The sequence below is a fragment of the Trematomus bernacchii genome, unplaced genomic scaffold (genome assembly GCF_902827165.1).
Source record: "Trematomus bernacchii unplaced genomic scaffold, fTreBer1.1, whole genome shotgun sequence".
Classification (NCBI taxonomy): domain Eukaryota; kingdom Metazoa; phylum Chordata; class Actinopteri; order Perciformes; family Nototheniidae; genus Trematomus; species Trematomus bernacchii.
Window position 1 is genome coordinate 18971296 of NW_022987593.1, and position 26178 is coordinate 18997473.

At 40.3% G+C, this 26178-nt stretch overlaps 2 protein-coding genes across 2 annotated transcripts; both read left to right on the forward strand.

Moving 5' to 3' along the window:
- Positions 1 to 4368: 4368 nt before the first annotated feature.
- LOC117482086 (sialic acid-binding Ig-like lectin 10) lies at positions 4369 to 10602 on the forward strand. The gene is made up of 10 exons (XM_034130084.1): positions 4369 to 4408; positions 4575 to 4612; positions 4690 to 4769; positions 6394 to 6744; positions 7375 to 7590; positions 9137 to 9397; positions 9571 to 9658; positions 9767 to 9821; positions 10062 to 10156; positions 10254 to 10602. The coding sequence occupies exons 2-9, from the start codon at positions 4596 to 4598 to the stop codon at positions 10143 to 10145; spliced, it is 1152 nt and encodes a 383-aa protein (XP_033985975.1). The 5' UTR covers positions 4369 to 4408; positions 4575 to 4595; the 3' UTR covers positions 10146 to 10156; positions 10254 to 10602.
- Positions 10603 to 18420: 7818 nt separating this feature from the next.
- On the forward strand, positions 18421 to 24317 carry LOC117482004. The gene is made up of 10 exons (XM_034129948.1): positions 18421 to 18483; positions 18561 to 18640; positions 19636 to 19992; positions 20106 to 20309; positions 20445 to 20801; positions 21490 to 21717; positions 22524 to 22685; positions 23482 to 23569; positions 23676 to 23736; positions 24138 to 24317. The coding sequence occupies exons 1-10, from the start codon at positions 18467 to 18469 to the stop codon at positions 24315 to 24317; spliced, it is 1734 nt and encodes a 577-aa protein (XP_033985839.1). The 5' UTR covers positions 18421 to 18466.
- Positions 24318 to 26178: the final 1861 nt, after the last annotated feature.

A 26178-nucleotide genomic window follows, 5' to 3' on the forward strand; every position in this document is an offset into this window, starting at 1 on the left:
CTCCAAGTTCCACCACGACTGGACTAGAAAGTCATTAATCAAAGCAGTAAGATCCAGGTGCCGCAACATCTTGCAGGAAACAGTGTCTGAGGGCATGTTCATTTAATAAACTATGAATGTTTTATATCCATGTAAGAAACTCATCTAACTGATCATTTTACATTTTTTTTCAAAAGAAAACACACAATGCTAACACTGAGCCTCTGAATTAGGGAGAGTTTTGTAGAGCCGCCATTTTATTATCCTTGCATTAGCATTATTAGCATTAGCATTCGCCCAGCGCACAAACGCAGAGAGACTAACTTATGGCAACACAAACTAAAACATGGGAGCGGTGGAGATGAGGAGGTGTCGGTGTTCTGGCGATTTACTCGGACGGCTTCAGTAGAAGCTGCTGGGAGTCCCAGCAGCTTCTACTGAAGCCAGGCCCCAACTCCGGGGACTTCCGGCCGGGGACTTCGGGTGGCAGTATACGCCGTGAAGTTGTTTGCGGCCTGCCAGTAAACCCAAAGCAGAAGAAGAAGAAGTGACGTCAGCAGCTCATTTGCGTAATCTTCCCTCAGGGAACTTATTCCGGTGTGAACGCGATCTGTACTAAGTGCCCTGGGGGTACTAAGTGCCGGGGCACTAAGTCTGGCAAAGTACTTGGTGTGAACGCGGCTATTGTCTCATTCTAGGTACCGTCAGTGGGCTCTATCTGCCGAGACTACAGTACCTTCTCATCCTTTTTTCCCTTTTCCCTTTACATTCATCAGTGCTTAACATCCTACACCGCCTGTTATACATCGTTAGCTGATCTATTGTTTTGGTGTAGTCCTAGAGGGAAAAGTCCATTATTTAATGCTAGTCAATAACCAATAATATGAGATTATGTTTAAGAATAAAGGATTGTATTAAAGTTTCTGCTGAGTTTGGAATATGTCAATGATGTTGGTGACCAGTGTGAACTATTTGTATTATATACACGATAAGACTTCTAATGTTTATTGGGTTGGATGTCCATGGTAAAAAACTAAAAATGCACATTTGTTCACTCATAATATTTTTAGATAAAGAACAAAAAGTGAATTTGAATTTGTCAAAATAATCAGTCATTGATGTTAATATGTTCTTTCAGGGTCCTGAGTCAGTATCTGATGTTTCACTGTCCTCTAGTGGGGGATCTTGAGGGTGACACATTCAGGCTTCATCAGTGAGTGCTCCCTCCACTGTCTGCTTTAAAGGGTAAATTCACCCAAACTACAAAAATACAGATGTACTCTCTTATCTCCAGTCGTATCTAAACATGGAGATAGTTTGTGATGAATTTGCTGCATGCTGTGAGCTCAGTTTTCAAATGTTAAAGCTTCTGTTTAAACGTAAGATGAACACAGCTCTTCCAACTGATCCACCAAAACAAGCTAAAGTTATTGAAACTATTGTTTTAATCAACTTCATCATATTAAAAACTGTGAGTCCAAATCTGTGTTACTTGCATTTGGCTCATCATGCATACTAATGATCAAAAGAGGAAGGAAATATAGTCTTCTAACAGCCTGATATCCGTCTTCTGCTTATTGACGACAGAGGAAAGGCATCTTTAAACACATCGTTCCTCCTTCACTGCTATTCTCTGGATTCAGTGGTATAGGAAGAAGCTCTCTTTAAGTTTGTATTTCATTAAACAACATTTCTTTCCTGTGTAGTAGGTGTTACTGGGGTTTTGCTCATCATGCATATTAATAGTCTAAACAGGAAGTAAATGTGGTTGTTAACCAGTCTGATATCCGTCTTCTGCACAGGGCTAAGCCTCAACCACATCTCTTATCATCTGCTATAGTTCTTTTATCCGGTCAACACATCTGTCCTCGTTTCATCTCTTCACGACAGACCACACGCTCAAACTGCCGTATCAAAACTTTGATAAAAGTTTCATGTTTCAACATCCACACTCCATGCCCCTTCCATGTATCCCTTCCCCTTCCTACCTCATCCCTTCAACCATTTGTCCCTCCTTTCCTACATCCTTTCATCCATTTATCCCTTTCTACCTATATCCCTTTATCCGTGTATACCTTGATTCCTTCCTCCCTACATCCCTTTATTTAGTCTTCCCTTCTTTCTTTCATTCATCCCTTCCTCCTTACATCCCTTTGACCCTTTACCCTAAATGCCCAGATCCATATATCCCATTTTCCATTCATTCCTCCCTCCCTACATTCCCTAACCCCTCCAACCTTCATCCGTTCATCCCTTTCTTTCTGCACCCTTCGTCCTTACATCCCCTAATTCCTCCCTCCCTACATCCCTTCTTCCATTCATCCTTACTTGCCTAATTTCCTTGACACTTAAACGCTCAACCCTAAATTCCCCCATCCCTCAATGTCCCCATTCCTCCCTTCATCCATCCTCAATACCTACATCCATTATCCCTACCTACCTACATCCATTATCCCTACCTACCTACCTACATCCATTCATCCCTCCTTCCCTACATCCCTTCATCGATTCATCCCTTCCTTTATATATTCTCTTTTCCATTTATCCCTTAATTCCTTCATCCATTCATAATTTCCTCCCTAAATTCCTTGACCCTTAAACACTCAACACTTCATCCTTAAATCCATTCATTCCAACATTCCATCATCCATGGATTCCTCCCTCATCCCTTCATCCCCTTCTCATTCCCTCATCCAATCTTTACTTCATCCCTCCACCCCTCCATCCCTACACGACTTCATCCCTCCCTGCCTACATTTTTCAACTTGTATTGGCAACATCCCTTCATCTTCTCTTCCTGTCTCCACTCCTCACTTCCTATTTCATCCAATGTATACTTTAGCCGCGTTCACACCGGAGTACTTTTCCCCGTATGTCGCGTTCACACCAAAAAGAATACTTCAAGCCGGGAACTTTTACCCCCATTTTTAGTGCCTGCTGAGAGATGGTACTTTCCTGGGGGAAAAAAGTGCCCCAGTTCTGATTGGCTGGGCGAATTGCAAACCACCCCCGTAAAACTCTGAAATGTTTTGTAGAGCCGCCATTTTATTATCCTCGCATTAGCATTATTAGCATTAGCATTCGCCCAGCGGACAAACGCAGAGAGACTAACTTATGGCAACACAATATAAAACATGGGAGCGGTGGAGATGAGGAGGTGTCGGCGTTCTGGTGATTTACTCGGAAGGCTTCAGTAGAAGCTGCTGGGAGTCCCAGCAGCTTCTACTGAAGCCAGGCCCCAACTCCGGGGACTTCCGGCCGGGGACTCCGGGTGGCAGTATACGCCGTGAAGTGGTTTGCGGCCTGCCAGTAAACCCAAAGCAGAAGAAGAAGAAGTGACGTCAGCGGCTCATTCGCGTAATCTTCCCTCAGGGAACTTATTCCGGTGTGAACGCGATCTGTACTTAGTGCCCTGGGGTACTAAGTGCCGGGGCATTAAGTCTGGCAAAGTACTTGGTGTGAACGCGGCTATTGTCTCATTCTAGGTACCGTCAGTGGGCTCTATCTGCCGAGACTACAGTACCTTCTCATCCTTTTTTCCCTTTTCCCTTTACATTCATCAGTGCTTAACATCCTACACCGCCTGTTATACATCGTTAGCTGATCTATTGTTTTGGTGTGGTCCTAGAGGGAAAAGTCCATTATTTAATGCTAGTCAATAACCAATATGAGATTATGTTTAAGAATAAAGGATTGTATTAAAGTTTCTGCTGAGTTTGGAATATGTCAATGATGTTGGTGACCAGTGTGAACTATTTGTATTATATACACGATAAGACTTCTAATGTTTATTGGGTTGGATGTCCATGGTAAAAAACTAAAAATGCACATTTGTTCACTCATATATATTTTAGATAAAGAACGAAAAGTCAATTTGAATTTGTCAAAATAATCAGTCATTGATGTTAAAATGTTCTTTCAGGGTCCTGAGTCAGTATCTGATGATTCACTGTCCTCTAGTGGGGGATCTTGAGGGTGACACATTCAGGCTTCATCAGTGAGTGCTCCCTCCACTGTCTGCTTTAAAGGGTCAGTTCACCCAAACTACAAAAATACAGATTTACTCTCTTACCTCCAGTCGTATCTAAACATGGAGATAGTTTGTGATGAATTTGCTGCATGCTGTGAGGTCAGTTTTCAAATGTTAATGCTTCTGTTTAAACGTAAGATGAACACAGCTCTTCCAACTGATCCACAGAAACAAGCTAAAGTTATTGAAACTATTGTTTTAATCAACGTCATCATATTAAAAACTGTGAGTCCAAATCTGTGTTACTTGCATTTGGCTCATCATGCATACTAATGATCAAAAGAGGAAGGAAATATAGTCTTCTAACAGCCTGATATCCGTCTTCTGCTTATTGACGACAGAGGAAAGGCATCTTTAAACACATCGTTCCTCCTTCACTGCTATTCTCTGGATTCAGTGGTATAGGAAGAACCTCTCTTTAAGTTTGTATTTCATTAAACAACATTTCTTTCCTGTGTAGTAGGTGTTATTGGGGTTTTGCTCATCATGCATATTAATAGTCTAAACAGGAAGTAAATGTGGTTGTTAACCAGTCTGATATCCGTCTTCTGCTCATTGGCGACAGAGGAAAGGCATCTTTCAACACATGGTTCCTCCTTCACTGTGAGTAGAAACAGTTTATTGATGTATTGATTCTGTATACCTCCTGTGAACATTATTTAATCTGACATGTTTTATAGTCTCACAGAGATGAGAGGAGCAGCTATGAGTTTAACTGCAGCAGCGAGTGGATTAGTTGTCTTCCTGCTCTCTGTGTCAGGTACTGTACATCTAGACTTACATTCATCACATGAACAGAGGGGATTCTGGGGAAATGTGGGACTTGTAAAATCAGGTCACATGTGGGAATAAGTGGAAATAGGTGGATCAGAGTTGTGTGAAATGCAAACTTCCCAGAAATATTATAAATATGAATTCTGTGTAGATTTGTTGAAACTTTTTTTTAAAGTTCGTTTTTAGTGTTACTTGTGCTGGATATTGTTTCGGTCAACATCATTTGCACTTATCTTTTTCATGAAATATCTTTGATCAAACAACTTTTACACGCTGTAAACTGAGAATAATGTTCATTCATGACTGTTCGCTCCTCACCATGTGAACACATTTTGCTTTGTTTTATTTTTGAGATGACACTGGTTAAAGAATTGCCTGTCGTTTTCAATACGTTTTAGTGTTTTTAAGGGATATTCTCCCACAAGTATTTACATACTGTCTATCAACTTCTCTTATGTTGCAATACCTCTGCACCAAACTCTGCTAGTCCCCACACTGTGAGTTAAAAGCAGTCTTCTTCTTTTTCTTATCTGTATAAGACAGAAGCTGCTCACACCTCAGTGTTCTGCATTCATTGTTATTTTCACACTTAACTCAGCAGAAAACTGACAAAAGAGTGGACAGAGAGGGAACTGTTCAGAGAATCTCACTTTTCTAATTTATATGATCCCTAATCATTCACTATTAAGACATCTTCCAATCTTTGAGTGCACTGACTATATGTATAACTAAGCTAATACATTTACTTCTATTCTGCCTGGTTTAGTTCAGAAATAACAATAAAAAAGTAATGCAGTATAATTTTCAGCAGTTATAAAGTATATGAGAATGAATTAAGATGTGCATTTAAAATGCTCTTCTGCTCTTTCATAGAAAAAGTGTGTGAAATGTAAAATGTTTGTTGACGAGTAAATGGCACTTTTCAAACAATTTGAAGACTGTGTACATTAAATAGACACTAGTTCAAACACATTAAGTATGAATTATTTCTGAGTCATACCAATGATATATATATATATCACACAATTCTATATTCAACTTAATTTCTAGTTAGATCCTGTAGATGCCTGTTGAGTTATTATCTGATCATTGAGAACTTTGAAACTGGTCCGGGTAACATTTCCGCACATCCTATTGGTATTAAAGGTGGGGTAGGTAATTTTGGAGAAGCTAGCTCGAGTGCGCTAGAATTTGAAATAACACAACCGGAGAAAATCTGCCACTTCCTTACAGAGCCCCTCCTCCAACACACACAAACGCGCACATGACCAATGAGGGCACGAGATAAGTTTGTGCACAGATGGAAGGCTGACAGGCAGGTAGGGCCATCCAGTTATTTTAGCCGGGCCGGCTAAAATGATTGGTCGTGCTTTTTACAGTATTACGGCTTCCACAGATGACATTTTTTATGGATTTTTTGTCAAAGCACTTAAGATATTCATTGCTATCGGGATGTTAAGAGCATTCCATGGAATATAACAAAAAGGGTATCTCGAGCCGGTTTCTCAAACTTACCTACCCCACCTTTAAGGTCCAGTTTGTCTCATTAACTTATTGATAACCCTAACTCATAATCTGTAATCTAGTTTTTGATGTGCCCTGTGTTACAGTGGTTCAGGGTCAGGATGGCTGGGGAGTGACTTACTCTTCTACTAAGATCTGTGCAGTAAAAGGTTCATCAGTGGAAATAAACTGCTCCTACACATATCCACCCATATGGAAAGGAAGTGATACCACAGTGGAGAAAACGTTCTGGTTTACTCAGAAGAAAGATGGTGAACTTGTAGACCTGACAACAGCCTCAGAGTATGCAGGTCGTGTAGAAGATCTCTGTGAAAACAACATCTGCACTCTGAGAATCAAAAACCTGAGAGAGAGCGACTCAGCTGAGTACAGGTTCAGGATCGAAACAAACCTAGTCATATATGCCGGTGAACCTGGAGTCACTTTGTCTGTCAAAGGTAATATTTTCATTCATCTCAAGTATTTTCAAATGTTCCGCATCAAGAATATAATAAAATCAATATTTTTGTATGAATGTGTGTTGACAGTTCTGTCTAAAACAGGGTTGTCCAAACTACATTCAAAAATTCAAAAAGTCTAATGAAATATGGCCCACAAATTAAACATCTGCTATTGTACTTCTTAATATATATAGGTTCAAATATATAACACAGTATTCATGTGTTAATAAGCTAAATTTTCAAATAAAATCAGTCAATTAAAGTTGAAAACATTTGCTAACATATCTTAGTTGATAAGAAAAAAGCCCAATGACTTATTTACGCAACAACCTTGAAATATACCCTTCATAATTCTCCTTATTATAATCAATCTGATGCTTCTGTTTTAAGGAATGAGCTGCCAACACAATAACTGAAATCCTATCGGAGAGCTGTGTGTTTTTCTCATCAATATCAACCATAATTTACCTAAATTTGATTGATTTTTCTAACTTTTAACTTATGAGGCAATATACCTCTAGTGAGTGGCCCAGCTCTTGGTATATTGTTCTGTATGTGGCCCTCGGTGAAAAAAGTTGGACACCCCTGGTCTAAAATAACATTCCTGTTCCTTCTTCTTAAATCCAGGTCTCACGGTGCAGGTGGAACCCAAATATACTGACCAGGTAGAGATGGACTGTCAGAACCAGTGTCTTGTACCTGTAAATACTTCCTACATCTGGTACAAAAACGGACAGATAACTCCGGAGTCAATATATTCTACTGGTTTATTCACACTTGGTTCTGCAGACAGATATTCCTGTGCTATTAAAGGAAATGAAGACTTCCCCTCTCCTCCAGTGTGTGAGTTTATCAACACACACACTGACATTACAATATCATAACAGTTTCAGACATATCTCTCAGTAGTCTTCTGAATCTTAATATGGACACCGCAGTATCTTTTACAGAAAACCTAGCTAAACTGTGACCTGTAAATAGGCCATCTAGTTAGTTAAAAACGAAACAATAACAGGAAATCCTATACTTACCAAATAGATCACAAAACAATTGAGTAATAAATAAAGCAGTTAAATTATTCAATTGAAATACTAAATCGACACCTGGAAGTCCATTTGGATGAAATCAAATAATAAACTAAGGATAACAGTGACGTTAGCTTCAGATAGTTCTTTGTGTTTTCCAGGTTTCAGGTGCACAATGAATAAAAATACAGTAAATGACCTGCAATGTAATTTGATCATGATGAAGGCCCACAAGATCATTTAAGGGGGTAAAAGAACAGTAGGGGCCTAGTCATAATTATATATGTTGTATTTGTCACAAACGAGCTGAGGACCAAAATGCAAAACACGGGGAAACCAGGGATAGTCTGTAACCAGCTTTATTGAAGGCAATAACTGGTAGGAGACGAAAAGGCAGGTAGTAGGCAAAGGGCTGGTCGGGGACAGGCGAGGGTTCCAGGAGAAGGCAAGACGGGAGTCGCAGGTACAGACCGGGTCAGGGAGCAGGCGTGGCAGAATAGTCCGGGTACAGGCAGGGTCAGGAATCAGGCGAGGCAGGCAGGTCAGGGACAGGCAGGGTCGGAACCGGGAGAGCAATCTGGAGGGTAATGCTGGAAAGACTGGCATGCTGCAAAGTACGATCTGGCACTGAGGTGAGAGTGAAGTGGGCCTATATACTACTGGAGCTGATGGGTGTAACAGAGTGAAAGAGAGACAGGGTGTGGCTACCAGGTGACTAAGGAATGTTAATGCAGAAAATAGGTGAGTGAGAAAGCAGACTGTGACAGTATTGTTCAGCTCACTGTTGTTAGTATAATAATTTGTACAATATTCATATTTTGTCGATTGATTAACAGCTACATTATGCATTAATATAAAAGGTCACACAAATCTCAGACTGATAATAAAGTTGATCTAACAGGCATTCTTCCATCCCCCACATTTTTCTCCCGTTATGCTCTTAAGTTTAGTCACATGAAAAGTAAAAGTTGCCTTCTCATAAACCAGGAAATGTATTCGTATCACCCCCAGTGAAATACAGTATATATTTTCATACAGTATGTTAGTCTTAATGTTATTATATTCATGCGCAGATGTTTATTTACAAGACAAAAACCAGGAAGTGGTATTGAAAAAATAATTGACACCCTCGCAACAACTAGAACTGAAGACAGTCAGGACTGTTATAATATAAAGAGAATAATGTGTAGAGGTGTTAATAATTAAGAACTAATATATTAAATTGTTATTGGCTGTCAGTTACAAAAAGGAAAAGTTTAATGTTTTAGAGCTCAAGGGTCTACATCTAAAATAAATGATGACATTAAATCATGCAGAATTATACATCCAATAATGTTATTTATTTAAACTATTTTATCCTCCAGATGCTCCAAAGCTCCCCTCTGTGTCAGTGAGTCCCTCTGCTGAGATAGAGGAGGGCAGTTCAGTGACTCTGACCTGTAGCAGTGATGCTAACCCAGCAGCTAACTACACCTGGTACAAGGAGGATGAAGACTCTCCAAAAGCTTCAGGACAGATCTTCAACATCACTGACTTCAGAGCTGAACACAGTGGGAGTTATTCCTGTGAAGCCCAGAACAAGTTAGGACGTAGTAACTCCAACTTACATCTGAGTGTTGTGGCAGGTAAGTTCTCTACATTCACCAGACCTGATTCACATTGTAATATGAAGCAATTAACTGGTGTAGAGAAAATACAAATGTCAGTGTTCAGGGAGGAAGCTCCATGGTGTCAGAGGTGGATGACACTGACAAAGGAATGTATCAATATACTACTGAGGTGTTTTTCATGTTTCTAGGGAGTTCAACAATGATAGTGAATATCATCAGGACGACTCTGGTGGTCTTGATGCTGATCTCTGTGTTTCTCCTGATTCTGTGGATGAGGTACAACCATAGAAATACATCAGTTCACCCACCATGCATCATGCTGAAGTTTCAATGTTATGAATTTCATTGTGGTAAAACCTGTATTCGTTGTTGTATTCAATCCAGGAAGAAGAAAGCTCTGCGCTCCACCACTGAAGCACATGAACCCGAAGATATAGAGGTGAGAGAAAGACGCCCTATCGACAAAACTTCCCCTATGTCACGAGTAGGAATGTGTTCATTAATGCGAAAATCTACTCATATTTTAAATAAAACCTGCTCCATAGCGACTGGTAATGCATTGTAAACAACGTCATCAACTAATCTACTTTGAAACATCATTACAATTATTTTAGGTAAAATCTTAAATAATGCGGGTTTCATGAATGAAAGCCTCATATTGTTTTTCTTTCCCCATCAGTTGGACTCTATCCCTGAGTATGAGAACGACTCACACACTGCAGCACAGACAGAAGACACAGAGGAGCAGGAAGACATGGTGTGAAGTCCAGTCAGGTTAGAGCCTCCTGCATCTGATAAAACAGGCCCACTCCACATTTAGAGTCACAGTTCCAGCTGTAACTTTACACAAAGTTTCTGTGATTTTCTTCAGACGCTCACCTGACGGAAACAAAGAAGAAGGACGTTGAAATATCCCTTTGGAGAGCGAGGCTGTGCAGGATGTGTGCAAAGTGGATATATTCAGCTTGATTTGCAAACTTGTATTGTCAGTTTTCAGTAGCAGCAGCTTGTAGGTTTAGAAGAATGAGCTGCTGGCAGCTTGAAGTGAATCATGACGAGGTGTCAAACATGATTTATCGTTAAGACCAGCCGATGGTCAGGTGCTCTATATTACTGCTTCAACTATGTATACATGCTTATTTGTTATATGCAGATTTGTTGATATTACAAAAGTCTCGTCAAATTGTTTTTTTTAATTCCACATAATAAATAACTTTTGAAAAACCCTGATCAGCTTCTTGGCTTGCCAGGAACATCTCATTTTACTCCATGCCCACTTTAGATTGTGACAAATTTAAATCAACATGAAAACAGAAGCACCCTTCTAGCAACTAGCAACATTTTTCAAGTGTTTCTGTGTTTAATTAAAATAAAAGCCAGCTTCTATATCAAGGAAATGGATCATCGGACAACTTGGAAACATGTGAGTTTAGAAAGGTTTCAGCTTCTTTATGTATTTATTTTTTACAATATAACCTTTATATCATTCACTAATTTATACAAAAAACAACAAGTAAATGTTGCTTTGGTTTAAGTCTCAAATTGCCACTATGTGTCACTGTGAGGATAAAACGAGACACAGTGGAATAGATTTGTAATATAATCTGGGATGTTGCGAGTTGATCCCACCCTTCCTACTTCCCTTCATCTATCCAGCACTTCTTCCCTTCATCCAATCTTTCCTTCATCCCTTCATCCAATATTTCCTTCATCCCTTCATCCCATCATCCCTTTATCCCTTCCTCTCTACATCCCTAACTCGCCTCCCTCCTTTGCACACTCACTCATCCCCACGTCCCTCTTCCATTCATCCCTCCCTCATTTGAACCTTCTCCTCCATATCCCTTTAATGTTCCTTCCATAACTCATTCTTAAACCCTATATCCCTCTATCCCTCTTTCCCATGAGCCTTCATCTAAACATCCCTTCATCACTTCCTCCCCTCATCCCTTCGGCCATTTCTCCCCCCTACTTCCCTTCACTCCTCCCTCCCTACATAACTTCGACCCTTAATCCCCACATCCATTCATCCATTCATCCCTTCATCCCTTCATTCCTTTCTCCCTAAACCCTTCATCTGTTAAACCCTCCCTCTCTAGTTCCATTCATCCTTTTATTTTTACATCCCTTCATCCTCAGGTATTGAAGTAAAACTTGTAAGAGTTTGATGCTGTTGTAATATGTCAATGTTGCTCACAGGTGTGAACGTTTTGTCTAATATGCTGTGTATGACCTCCAAAGTGTAATGGATTAAATGTCATGGTTAAAGACTAAAAAAAAGCAGATTTATTTATCAAATGTTAAAGTATCTATCAGTGTTGGATGTTAAAATGTGTTTCAGGGTCCTGTTCAGTATCTGTGATGTTTCACTGTCCTCTAGTGGGGGATCTTAACTGTTGCACATTCAGGCTTCATCACTCTGAGAGCTCCCTCCACTTTCTAGTGGAAGTCTCTTTGGGGGCATTTCACCAAAACTATAATAATATGTATTTCCTATCTCACCTCCAGTGGTATCTAGCCATGCTGATGGTTCATATGAAGTCTGTTCCATGCAGTGCGGTTAACTTAAAGTAAGACCTCTCTGCACACTGCTTTTCTAACTGATCCACTTAAACAAGTCAAAGTAATTTAAAGTATTGTTTTCTAATCAACATCTATCAAACATTGTCTGTCGTACCAGTCCATGTGTGCAGGGCCGTCCCTGGTCAACTTGGGGCCCCAAGCGACAAACATATTTTTTGGAAACAAAGTACTTTGCAAATATAATTCTTATCAACACAGTTACTTTTTTATACAGTGAGGTAAATGGTAAATGTGCATGAATGTCGTTCAGTATGCGTTTACAGGTGAATACGTCAGCATTTCCTGGATGCAAAGTCATCGACAAGGTCATCGTATGACAGCTGCTGTGCCAACTGTGCGTTGATGCTTATGATAGCCAGGCCACTTAAGCGTGCTTGTGCCATTGACGACCGGAGGTACGTCTTCATAAGCTTGAGTTTTGAAAAGCTTCTCTCAGCAGACGCAACTGTAACAGGAAGAGTTACTGCAATGCGGAGGGCAATCCAGAGATTTGGGTACAGTTCCTGTAACTCACTTTTGTGGAGAAATTACAACATCTCCAGAGCAGTTTTTTGTAGTGGCATCTTTGGGAGGTTGATGATCTCCTGGACCAATGCAGACAAGAAATCCATCATTCAAGCAGACTTAAGATATGTTTTGATCTTAATAGTGCACGACAGAATGAATATAGTGAAAATACTAGCCTCAAAAATATTAAAATATAATTAATGCAAGTAAACTAATTCTACTAATAATAGTAATCATAATCATAATCAATTAAATAATATAAATACTATATTATTTTATTATAATATCGTTTTAATATAGTCTAGACAAAACATGCTTATTACATGCTCAAAAACTGATATTTCTTAAATCTGTATTCAAATGTAGTTCCCTCTGTCAGCAATGTATCAACAACTACACACACATTAGTATTTCTCTGTGTTGTGGTTGACATGATGATGACTGTTAGGAGTTAGGGGGAGAGGCTGAGCATCACCATGAAATGTGCAAATTGACATAAAAATGAATAAAAGGGGAAGAAATGATCCATGTTTTTTAGGCTGTAAACTTGAACTGTCATGTAAGCCAACTAGACAGACAGTGTATCACTCTTCCTCCTGTACATTAGCAGATAAAAGGCATTAAATACTTGAATGAATGGTAAATTAATAATGCTGGAAATAACTGCATCTCCATTAGCCTATATGCTATGCAGAGACTGCCTTCTTCATGTCGTGAATTGCAGCTGATGTTTTAATATGGCAATTGGGGGAGGCTGTGGCTCAGTGGAATTGTGCGCTGAATTTAGTGCGCTGAACTTTGAATCACGGGGTAGCAAGTTCGAGTGCCACTGCAGTCAGCATGTCGTTGTGTCCCTGAGACACTTCACCCTAAATTGCTCCTGTGGGAATTGTCCACAGTAGCCTACTGAATGTATGTAAGTCGCTTTGGATAAAAGCGTCTAACAAGTGACATGTAATGTAATTGGCAAAAGTTTGACATTTGACTTATAATACAACATTCGCAAGTTGTACATTTGACTCATACAATAACCCACCTTCGAGTGATGCTCTAGTTTCTTCATTTTATTTTATTTTTGATTGATTGATTGAATTGATTGATTGATTGATTGATTGATTGATTGATTGATTGATTGATTGAAAAGTTTATTAACAGCTTGTATATTGGGTACAGTACAGTACAGCTCAAAACATACAATTGTTAAGGGGATGCAGACCAGAGAAAGACTTTCGTCTTGTTTACATCAGGGTCCCCCATTTCCAATTCATCATATCATTTAAGACATATAAGACATATTTGACATACAGATGGCTTATTTACAATTTACATACAGGTGGTTTTTTACATACAGATGGCTTATTTACAATTTTCATTTTAGATTACGTTCTAATACATCCTAACCGGACATTTAAGACATACCAAGTCTACAGATATACAGTTAGTAACAGAGTCTAAAATGCGAGTATATACATAGATGGGGGGGGGAAGCTGTCCATTGTACGACAGGTTGAGATTTGTACCATTACCGGGGCCAGTTTTGCAATGCTTTCCCCCGAAGGTGCTCTTTAAGAGAGGTTTTGAAGGTAAGTATAGTTTTACTTTCCTTTACAGTTGTGGGAAGAGCGTTCCACCTTGATGTGGCATAATTGCGAAACGTGTATTCCCCTTTTTTTGTGCCAAATCTGGGTTTTACATGATTTGTGGAGCTCCCTCTGGTGTTATGATCATGGTATTCCTTGACCTTTGGGAAGAATTTTGACATGTACATGGGTACCATAGAGGTGTAGTGGATCTTGTAGACCAGGCCCATTGCAAGTAGCTGTACTCTGTCGTCTACTCTAAGCCATCCTAGGTTGTCAAAGTGGGCAGAGGTGAGGTGGGTTCTAGATGAAAGGTCAAGCAGTAGTCTGACCAGTTTATTTTGCGATGTTTGAAGTTTTATTTTTAGCGCCTTGGAGGTGCTATGGTACCATGACGTGCAAGCATAGTCATAGTACCCTTGAATGAGTGCTCCTGCCAGAGTTTTCAGGGTGTTTTTGTTTACCAGAGAGGAGATCCGGTATAGGAATCTAGTTCTTTGATTGACTTTTTTTATTACATTGGATGCCATTTTGTCACAGGAGAGGTTTGCCTCAAGAATAGATCCTAGGTATGTAATTTCCTTCTTACTTGTGACAATAATGTCACCCACTGCAACTGAGAAGTCGTCGGATTTGCTGAGATTATGTTTCGAACCGAAGAGAATGGACTCTGTTTTACCCAGGTGTAATGATAATTTATTATCGGCGAGCCAGGTGCAGATTCTGCCGAGCTCGGAGCTGAGGGTTTTTTCAACCTGCAATCTGCTCCTGTCAGAGACCAGCAGGGCTGAGTCGTCCGCGAACAGGAACAAGTTGCAGTCACATGCTGATGACATGTCATTTGCATAAATTAGGAACAGTAACGGACCTAATATGCTTCCTTGTGGAACACCACAGCTCACTGGGAGGGGGGGGGACAGAGTACCGTTTACCTCCACCATCTGTTCTCTCCCCTCCAGGTAGGATTGCATCCAGCTCACCGATAGTTTATCAAAACCAATTGCTTTTAGCTTGTCAATCAGAATGGGGTGATTGACAGTGTCGAAAGCCTTTTGTAGGTCCAGCATCACCATGCCGCAGTATTTACCCTCGTCCACCTCTTGTTTGATGTGGTCGTTCAAATAAAGTAGGCATGTGTCAGTGGAGTGGGATGTTCTAAAGCCAGATTGAAATTCATAGATTAGTTTCTTTTCTGCGAGGTACTTTTCGACCTGTTCATATACTATTTTTTCCATGACTTTCGAGATGGAGGTAAGTATAGAAACAGGGCGGTAGTTGCCTGGGTCCAATTTGCTGCCCTTTTTGTGCAGGGGGGTTACTCTTGCAATTTTGAAGTCTTTGGGTACTTTTCCCTGTTTTATGGAGAGGTTAATTATGTGAGCTATGACTGGTGAGATGGCGGTTGCTGTGTCTCTGAGGAATTTGGAGGGGATATTGTCGTGGCCAGTGGCCTTGTTAGGTTTGAGGGCGCTCAGTTTAATGAGTACCTCTGCTGTTGTTACCCTTGCTAGACTGAAATCATCTTTGCGTACCCCTAGGTTTTTGTAGTAGGTCATGATGTGATCTACTCCAAAAAGCCCTGAGTGGGAGGGTAATTTATTTACAAGAGTTGTGGCTATGTTTGTGAAAAAAATGTTCAAGTACTTGGCCACATCCAGTTTGTCTGTGATGAGCCTGTTATCTGTCTTTATGTTTACGTTTGAAAATCTCGTTTTGAGTTTTTTACTGCAGCCAAGCTGGTTATTGAGTAATTTCCAAAGTTCACGGGGTTTATTTTTGTTTTCCTCAGTTTTGTCATTGATGAAATTCTTTTTGGCAGTTTTGATCATGGAGCTTACGTCATTTCTTAGTCTGTTTCTTTCAATTTTTAGTTCAGTCACGTGGGCCTGGAGTTCACTGCTCGTGCTTTTGGAAAGCATTGACTGACTTTTATGAAACTCAGAGCATTTTTTGTCTCTGGTTTTCATGGCGGTCAGTATGCCGGAGTGCATCCACGGCTCAGCGCGATTTTTTACCCTGGTTGTTCTTAGGGGGGCCAAATCATTGAGTATTGCAGAGAATTTGTTTTTGAAACCAAGCCATGTTTCTTCAACTTGTGTACCACTGAGCTCATCTGACCAGTCCAGGCTCTCCAGTTCTAGGTTAAAGGCCTCGCTAGAGTAGTTTTTGAGGTCTCTAGATATGACTGTTTTGTGACAGCCGGCCTTTTGTTTTAGCTTTTTGCGGGTACAGAATATCATATAATGATCACTTAAACCGCATGCTATAACCCCTTTACTGGAGATCCTGGACCTGTCAGAGGTCAGAATGAGATCAATGGTAGTTTGTGTTGTTTCACATACCCGGGTGGGTTGGGTGATTAGCTGGCTGAAGCCGTGCAGATCACAAATCCTACTGAAGGACTTGAAGACGGACGTGTCTTTACGTTGCATATCCGTGTTCCAGTCTCCAATAATAATTGTCTCTACATCCCCCACATCAGCCAAACACCCATCTAATGTATCATAAAAGTCACTCTGTTCCGGTGGTCTATAGATTGTCCCGACTATTACAGATTTAGCATTGTCAAAAAGAATTTCAACCCACACAGATTCAATATTTTCATGATGCAGGTCAGTACGGTTTTTGAAATTGGTGTCTTTATGTATGTACATGCAGACACCACCTCCATTCACGTTCCTGTCCCTTCTCACTACAAGATAATCTTCAATTTCAATCTCTGAATCTGTAATGGAATTGTCCAATTTGGTCTCAGAAAAGCATAATATGCTTGCCTTACCGTTCATGAACAGTTGCCTGAGTTCAGCCAGTTTGTGTCTCAGGCTGTTAGTGTTCAGATGAAAAATATGTAGTCCATTTTTGTTGTTTAAATGCATAATGTCGTCAGCTTGAAGATATTTGTCTTTGTCCGTTACAGCAAACGGCTTGCGGCCTGCCGTGGTGCTTGGAGCGGTGGGGTGGTGGGGGGAGGGAGGCTCCGTTGTAGCTTTAGCCGTCGATATGCTAGCAGGGTGGCTAACAACATGGTGGATATTTGTTCCCTCGGATCTCGGTTCTCTTCCTCTCGTCACTGCCTCATGCGTGTCTGTCTGCCGAGGCGTCCCCGGGGGAATGTCGAAGTCTCCGTTGATTCCTCGGTCTCCGCTGTCTCCATGGTCTCTGTTGTCGTCGCGTAGTTGTTGCTGTAGCGGAAGAGATGCTAGTTGTGATGCTAGTTGTGATGCTAGCTCCTCGAGCCTGCAGGAATGGCTTCTTGTCTGCACCGGGCCCGGATTCAGATGGATGTCTCCCGCTAACAATAAGACCAAGACGATCATACTTCTTCGGTCTAGTTTGCCTGACGGGGGTAAGTACTTTCGCGTCGGGTTTGCAGTTAATAATGCATGAATGCTTGCACTTCCAAAAGCGAGGTGTTTCCTTTCCCAGCCGTTGAGAAGGTAAAAGTCATTGTGGTTCATTTTATCCCTGCTTTCACTACTCTCCTTCTCTAAGTGATGTTGCCTCATTGATGAGTTGAGGTAGGAGTCCATAATCCATATTGTCAGGAGGATGAAATATGTAAAAAATCGTGAGGAATAACCTCCAAAGCGGGAGCTCTCGAAAATGCGACCACTCATAGCGAAACCGGAAGCCACACCTTTCCCCTCTTGCTTGCGCCGGACTGAAACTGTCTTTTCGCCGACATCTCTTCACCTGCACTAGTGGCCGTATCAAAGCCGTGAGTGGTCAGATGTCGAGTCATTGCAACGGTGTCGGTTACCTTGTTGTCACCTCTCACTCTTGCGGGGGGGGGGGGGGGGGGGGGGTGCGCGGAGAACTGCGCTGAGAACTGCGCTGAGAACTGCGCACAAGCCGAGCTCATAAGCCCAGGCCCCCTGCGCAATGTGAGGCCCCATGCAGCCTGCATGATTGGCCTGTAGGGGGGGACAGCCCTGCATGTGAAAGTTCTGCATTTCTCAAAAATAATTAAGTAACCTGACCACAGAGATAAGAGAGAAGAAACAAACCAAAAACAATGACATGGCATTTTCCATCCTCTCTTATAATTAATTTGGTTCTCTTCATCCTGTTCAGTTAAACTGCCTCGTGGGTTCACAGGTTAATGCATTCCTGTTCCTTCACTACACCTGCAGACTGTGTGACGTCCTCAGTGCTCATAGAGATCAACTGTTATTATCTTAAATGCTCTTTTCTGGTGTCAGTGGAATATTGGCAGTGAAACAAATGTTTAACCGAAGTGTCTTTTAACGTGTATACTTTTTTAAAACAATAAAACGTTGTTGTGCAGTGGGTGTTACTGGGGTTTGGCTCACCATGCATATTAATAATCTAAAGAGGAAGGAAATCGATTCTATTAACAGCCTGATTTCCGTCTTCTGCTCATTGACGACAGAGGAAAGGCAACTTTGAACACATGGTTCCTCCTTCACTGTGAGTAGAAACAGTTTATTGATGTAATGATTCTGTATACCTCCTGTGAACATTATTTAATCTGACATGTTTTATAGTCTCACAGAGATGAGAGGAGCAGCTATGAGTTTAACTGCAGCAGCGAGTGGATTAGTTGTCTTCCTGCTCTCTGTGTCAGGTACTGTACATCTACACTTACATTCATCACATGAACAGAGGGGATTCTGGGAAAATGTGGGACTTGTAAAATCAGGTCATTTGTGGAAATAGGTGGATCCGGGTTGGATGAAATGCAAACTTTCCAGAAATATTCCAAATATATGTTTTGTGTAGCTTTGATGAAACACAAAGATGTTACCAAGTTTTAGTAGTTTTTTAGTGTTACATGTAATGGATACTTGTAAAAATGTATTTCCTGTATTGGTCAACGTAATTTGAACACAAAAGTAACTGTGTGCTTATTACTCTTACACGCTTCAATCTGATAATATTGTTCATTCATAACTGTTCCCTCCTCACCATGTTATAACATTTTGCTATGTTTTATTTTTAAGATGAGCCTGTTTAAAAAACGTTTGTCGTTTTCATAAAAATGTTAGTGTTTTAGAGGGATATTTTCTTACTAGTCATTTTATACTGTCTCAACTTCTCTCATGTCAACACTCTGCACCAAACCCTTCTAGTTCCTTCTCTACTCTCTGACCTCTCTGAGTTAAAAGCAGTCTTCTTCTTTTTCTTATCTGTATATCAGACAGAAGCTGCTCACACCTCAGTGTTCTGCATTTATTGTCACACTTACCTCAGCAGCAACCTGACCACAGAGCGAACAGAGAGGGAACTGTTCAGAGAATCACATACTATTCTAATTAATATGATCGCTAATCATTCACTGTTCATTTATATGAAAGCATTTTCCAATCTCGTGTCAAACTGACCGTACCCTTTTTGTGTAGACTTCTGTTCTGCCTGGTTTGATTAAGAAACAACAAAGTCAAAGAGTATCATTGGTTTTAAAGTGCCTAAGAAGGAATTCACATGTGTTTTTCTGCTCTATCCAGTAACGTTTGTAACATGTTTATTTTTACATTCTTTGTTGAAAGTACTGATCAGGCAATTTCTCAACAATTTATAGATTAACTTTGATTCTAGTTTCTGATGTGCTCTGTGTTACAGTGGTTCAGGGTCAGAATGGCTGGGGAGTGACTTACTCTTCTACTAAGATCTGTGCAGTGAAAGGATCAACAGTGGAGATAAGATGCAGCTACACATACCCATATACATGGAATGGTGGTGTTAACACAGTGGAGAAAACATTCTGGTTCACTAAAAAGAAAGGTGGTAAACGTGTAGATCTGAAAACAGTCTCAAAGTATGCAGGTCGTGTAGAGGATCTCTGTGAAAACAACATCTGCACTCTGAGAATCAGAAACCTGAGAAAGAGCGACTCAGCTGAGTACATGTTCAAGTTTGAAACAAACCAAGCAGGAGGAAAATATGGTGGTTGGACTGGCGTCACTTTGTCCGTCTCAAGTAACAATTCTCAATGATATGTTAATGATTTATGAATGTCTTGGATATAATAATAATAATATGCTTGTGTTTTGAAACGTTTTGTCTTAAATAACATGTATGTTCCTTCATAGATCCAGATCTCCAGGTCACATCAGATACAAACTGGCTGTATTGTCAGATCAGTTGTCCTCAATCTTCTAATCCTTCCTACATCTGGTACAAGAACGGACAAATAATCCAGGGAGAAACATCTCGTTATACAAGCAACCCGAACAAGGCAGACAGTTATTCCTGTGCTTTGAAGGGATATGAGGACTTTCCCTCTCCTGCAGTGTGTGAGTTTACTCCAAAGACTTCTATTAACACATAAACATCTAGTGGCGTTTTATATTGAACTCTATTGGTCCTTTTTTACTCCTGTTCAAATTATTGCTGAAAAATACAAAAAAATACATGTTTTTATTTTTCAGGTGTCACTGGTCAAACCTGCAACAGAGTGATTTACACTGAGAGAAGCATCTGCGCCCCCAAAGGATCATCAGTGAACATTTCCTGCATGTACAGCAGCTTTGAAGACGATGTTAAATCTAAGTTCTGGTTCATTCCTGAGCGTCGTCATCAGGGACAGAATCCCTCTCAGCCTGAGGACCTTAGTGAAGACCCCCAGTATGCAGGTCGTGTTCAGATCCTTGAAACAGAGAGAGGACGCTCCACTCTGAGGATCTCTGACCTGAGAGACTCAGATTCAGCTCAGTATCTCTTCACATTCAAAACATCAAGCTTTGAATGGAGGAGTGATTTACCTGGTACAACTCTGACTGTCACAGGTACTGATCAACACACACAGATGAACATTTTATTTTTATTTTTATTTATTTAACCTTTATTTAACCAAATAAAAGCATTGAGATAAAATCTCCTTTACAATGCTGACCTGGCCAAGAAGGCAGCAATGTTACACGTTCTTACACGTAACACAGACATATAAAATACAGAGAACATAACTAAGTAAACAAAAGACGAAAAGCAGTCACTACATTGTGCACATTAGGACAGTAAGAAAGGTACACTACTTATTACTGCAAGAGCAGCTGGTGGTGAGGACTTCAGACAACTTCAACTTAAAACAGGGTAGGACAAGTGCAGCATGGTAGAGTGGGTCAAGTTTGGCCAAAACAGTGAGACAGGCAAATCTATAGATTGTATCACCGTAGTCCAGCTGGGACAGGAATAAGCCAGAGACCAACTTTTTACGGGAAGAAGTTGAAAAACAACATTTAAGTCTGTAAAGGAAGCCAAGAGTGAATTTCAATGTCTTAATTCGAACTTCAATACAATCAATCAAATACACAGTACACCTACAAATACTGGAAATGTTTGTGTAATGACTATTGGATGAAGAGTTACTATTGCTCTTTATTTCCAAATAGCAATACACAGTTGTGTTAATGTGTATGTACATCTATAAAAAAAAAGACCTTTTGCTATACTAATGTTTCTTGTTCTAACGTCCAGCTCTCCAGGTGCAGGTGATCAGAGCAAAGGTCTACAACTATTCTACTGAGGCAGAGCTGAAGTGTCACAGCAGCTGCAGTCCAGCTGGTTCTCTGAACTACGTCTGGTTCAAGAACAGAGAGAAAATCACGACGACGATGAAATCTTCTTATAAAGGCTTGTTTCAGCCCAGAGACAACATCTCTTGTGCTTTTGAAGGACATGAAGACCTCCCCTCTCCTCCAGTGTGTGAGTTTACTAATAAATACACACTGACATTACAAAACAATGACAAATTCAGACATACCGGAGTCACCGGGGTCTTCTGAAGTTCATTACATCAATTTCATTTTCATACAAGCGACTAACAATAAGTGCAGACAACCATAAAGATAAAAAAAGTATCCTGCAAGCACATTAGCTTACAATAAGCCAAACATGTTAAGTGTTACAAGTGTTTAAAAATTATGTCCAAGTAACTGTTCACAGTTTATTTAACTGGCCAGTGCTTTCAATAAATATAAATATGACTATTCAAAAAGTACTATGTGTTTTATGATGGAGAAAATGTTTGCTGTCCACGGCTGACGTTAAATCGACCGGACTTCTTTCTGCGGATTGATATGACTGCACATAGTCCCTTGATCCTCCTTAACAGCAGTCATGTTATCCTTAGCAGTGTTCTGTTAGCGAGTATTAACAACCTCTGAAATGTCCAAATTCACCAATCAGAATCAAGTATTCAACTAAGCCTTGTAATAAAAGGAGAAGAATGTGTGGGGTCATTGATGTAGAAAAGATAAATAAAGACTTGTTATTGGCTGCCAGTTTCCAGGAATCTAACACAAGGATCTACATCACAATATATAAATAATAATGAATAAATTAAATTCAATCATGTGTGATAACATGTTTTAATATTTGAAATACTTTCCATTTCTATATCCTTTTTCCAGATGCTCCAAAGCTCCCCTCTGTGTCAGTGAGTCCCTCTGCTGAGATAGAGGAGGGCAGTTCAGTGACTCTGACCTGTAGCAGTGATGCTAACCCAGCAGCTAGCTACACCTGGTACAAGGAGGATGAAGACTCTCCAAATGCTTCAGGACAGATCTTCAACATCACTGACTTCAGAGCTGAACAAAGTGGGAGTTATTCCTGTGGAGCCCAGAACAAGTTAGGACGTAGTAACTCCACCTTACATCAGATTGTTGTGGCAGGTACGTTTTATGCATTCATCCACTACCAGACACTTATAAGCTTGTTTATTTCAGTCACATCATCTGCATGGTAGTCAGATTTCCAATGTTATTCTTGGATCAGGGATAGGGTTCATAATGTTTTCATTAAATTCAGCTTGTTTGGTTTCAGTCACATTGTCTGGGTAGGAGGCTGAAAAAGGAGTGTGTGTTCAAATGCACCTTTCCGGTTCGGGATAGGGGTTGTTTTCTTTCTTTTACATAAGGAATTCATTATCCTGAGGGTCCAGATTCAGTATGGGGTGCAGTCATTCCCTGTGCACTCAAGAGTGAGAGTTGTGTCTGTTTTGTGAAGCTTATGCCAAGTGCAAGTGCCCACAGGCTGAGAGATATTCCATCGGTATTGAGAAGGAAATAATGAATGGAGTATAATCACCCGTTCATCACAAAACTAACAATATCATGAATGTATTTGCATTTGTTTCAGCTTCTTGAACATTGGACAATTATTCTTTTATTAACATTACTTTTAAAACAAATTATAGTATATTGGTTTAGGAATAGGAAGGTTGAAAATATAGTCTTACACTGCTCCTAGTACCAGGATGGGTTAAAAGCAGAGAACAGATGTCACTGTGTGCGCTGTGTGCTCTGCATGTGTGACAGAGGGTTTCATCCCTCCAATTCTATTCTATTATTATCTATTATATTACACACCCCCTGTAATACTCCAAAGTGCCCCTAGGGGTCCTTGTATCCATATATGAGAAACACTGCTGTATTAACCATCTGTTCTCTGTTGATCACTGTTTCTCAGGAGGATCATGGAAGCTACTACCAGCTGCTGTATCAATCCCTGTTGTTCTCCTGGCTGTCATTTCTCTCTCTGTCTTCCTGTGGATCAGGTGAGCAGATCTGATCATCTTAATCATTGTTTGTTAAATCATTAAAAGTCTGTTTGTCTGGTGTCAACATTTGATCTTCTGCTTCTTCATAAACTCTCCTAACCAGAAGAAAGAGGGCTTCCAGAGACTCGTCTGAGCCCGAAGAGAGAGCGGACAACAGGGAAGAGGTGAGAGTAGATGCTTACATAATTAATCGAGTACAAAAGAAAACATATTACACTCAATTTATAATGATGGTGGTCTTTAAGTGCTTCCAGAAAATTGATCCGACATAGAAGGACCTCTTGCTGCTCTTTTTACATCCTTCTATAAAAAGTTAATTTCTATCACAATCTCTTTGATTCTCCTCTTTGACATGAGTACATTCCTTGTACATCCAGAAGTTTTCCTATCTGTTATCCTTTAATCTTTTCTGTCATAAAGCATCAAGTTGATAAAGCAGGGATATGTTCCCATCATTACCACAGCTGCTGTTGCTTTGGCCTTTTCTGTCCTGGGTCCATTTCTCTGTAAATGAAATACCTATTAATGTAAACATGTGTAGCTGAAAGTGTTTTCCTCCCTGCAGTGTGTACCTGATCAGCCGGAGCAGCAGGAGGACCTTCAGTATGCCAGCGTTCACTTCTCCAACAACCGGGCAGATCCTCTTTATTTCAACATGAGAGCAGCTCGGCCCCTCAGACACATGGAGCAACAGGAGGTCCCGGAGTACGCTGCCGTCAAGTTCAGCAGTGCTGCCCCGAGGTGAGCAGATCCTCACACAGGAAAAAATGTCATATATCATTTAATTTATTTTTGCATTATTATTAGCACTAAAAACTCATCATTTATTTCTCAGGACCAGAGGTGACAGGCAGGTAGGCCATCCAGTTATTTTAGCCGGGCCGGCTAAAATGATTGGTCGTGCTTTTTACAGTATTACAGCTTCCACAGATGACATTTTTTTATGGATTTTTTGTCAAAGCACTTCAGATATTCATTGCTATCGGGATGTTAAGAGCATTCCATGGAATATAACAAAAAGTGTATCTCGAGCCGGTTTCTCAAACTTACCTACCCCACCTTTAAGTACAAATATACATGTTTGCTATTGAAAAGCACATTGGGATATTACAGAGGAACATAAGTTAGCTGATGTAGCTGCAGTTCCACACTGCTGCCACTAGGGTTTAGTAAAGAGACGTATTTCATTCATAGCAAACTATTTCCAAGAGCTTGTCAACTATAATTCTCTTTTGTGTGTTTACCGACTTTGTTTTGTATATCATTTGTCTTCCTTTTTCATGTTCTGTTTTGTATTGATTTACTTTAATAAAAAGGGTGAAATTGCATTCAAACTAATGTCATAAGCCGTAAATAATGTCCATAATAATGCTATAACCTATGATTTAAAAAAAAAAAAAAATTGTATGTGTTTGAATTGAAAACAGTGTTTGTCAAGAAACATTAGAACATGAACACAGGAAAGACAGCCTGTCACACTGAGTGAAGTGTGTCAGTGAGTGAAGTGTGTGAGTGAGTGAAGTGTGTGAAGTTTGCGAGTGAGGGAAGTGTGTGTGAATGCAACACACTCTCACTCCCTAAGCGTCCAGGAGCGACGATTGGTCAGGGTCCCGTGGCGTGCAGTTGGGACGCTCCTAGGCTCCTTCAGCTTCATAAACGGACGCAAAGAGCTTTCAACTGATTGCAATGTATTCCCATCTGCGGCGGGATTTGACGCTCAGGGAAGCACGGCATTCGTTTGTGTCGGAGGCTGTTAAAGGCAATGTGAGCGTCCATTCCCATTGGATAACGGAGAATTGTACACCCGGAAGTAAGTATTCCCCTTACTGTCGATTGATTTGACAGTGATATCTCCACTACTCATCAACTCAAAAACACCAGATTATCCTTGTTAATTAAACGACATTGATAGGTTTTAGTGTGTGTACAATGCTTTTGTCACGTTTTCCCCTTCAATTCTGAGAAACAAGTCTTTTTCTATGAGTTTTGGATGGCCGAAGACATTACATTACCCACAATCCTCTGTAGCAACCATAGACAGTATACAAAAATTAAATAATACATTATTCCGAGTGTGCTTGCTTTTCTTTTAGAAAGTCATCACATAACGGCATTGTAATACATGTTTCGTGAAGTGTGTGAGTGAGTGAAGTGTGTGAGTTAGTGAAGTGAGTGAAGTGTGTGAGTGAGTGAAGTGTGTGACCACAGCACAGCCACAGTCCTGCTCTTCACTGAGATAAATACTGATAGCTAAAATTCAGTTTGTGCTGCATGTTGTAGTTTGGTTAAACTTTGGTTTTAATATTAAAACTAAACAGCCATAATTATTATCATCCTGTTCAGTAAATCTGCCTTATGGTTCACAGGTTTCTTTACTACACCTGCAGACTGTGTGACGTCCTCAGTGCGCATAGAGATGAACTGTTATTCTCTTCTTCATTTGAATGCTATTCTCTGGATTCAGTGGTATAGGAAGAACCTCTCTTTAAGTTTGTATTTCATTAAACAACATTTCTTTCCTGTGTAGTGGGTGTTACTGGGGTTTTGCTCATCATGCATATTAATAGTCAAAACAGGAAGTAAATGTGGTTGTTAACCAGCCTGAT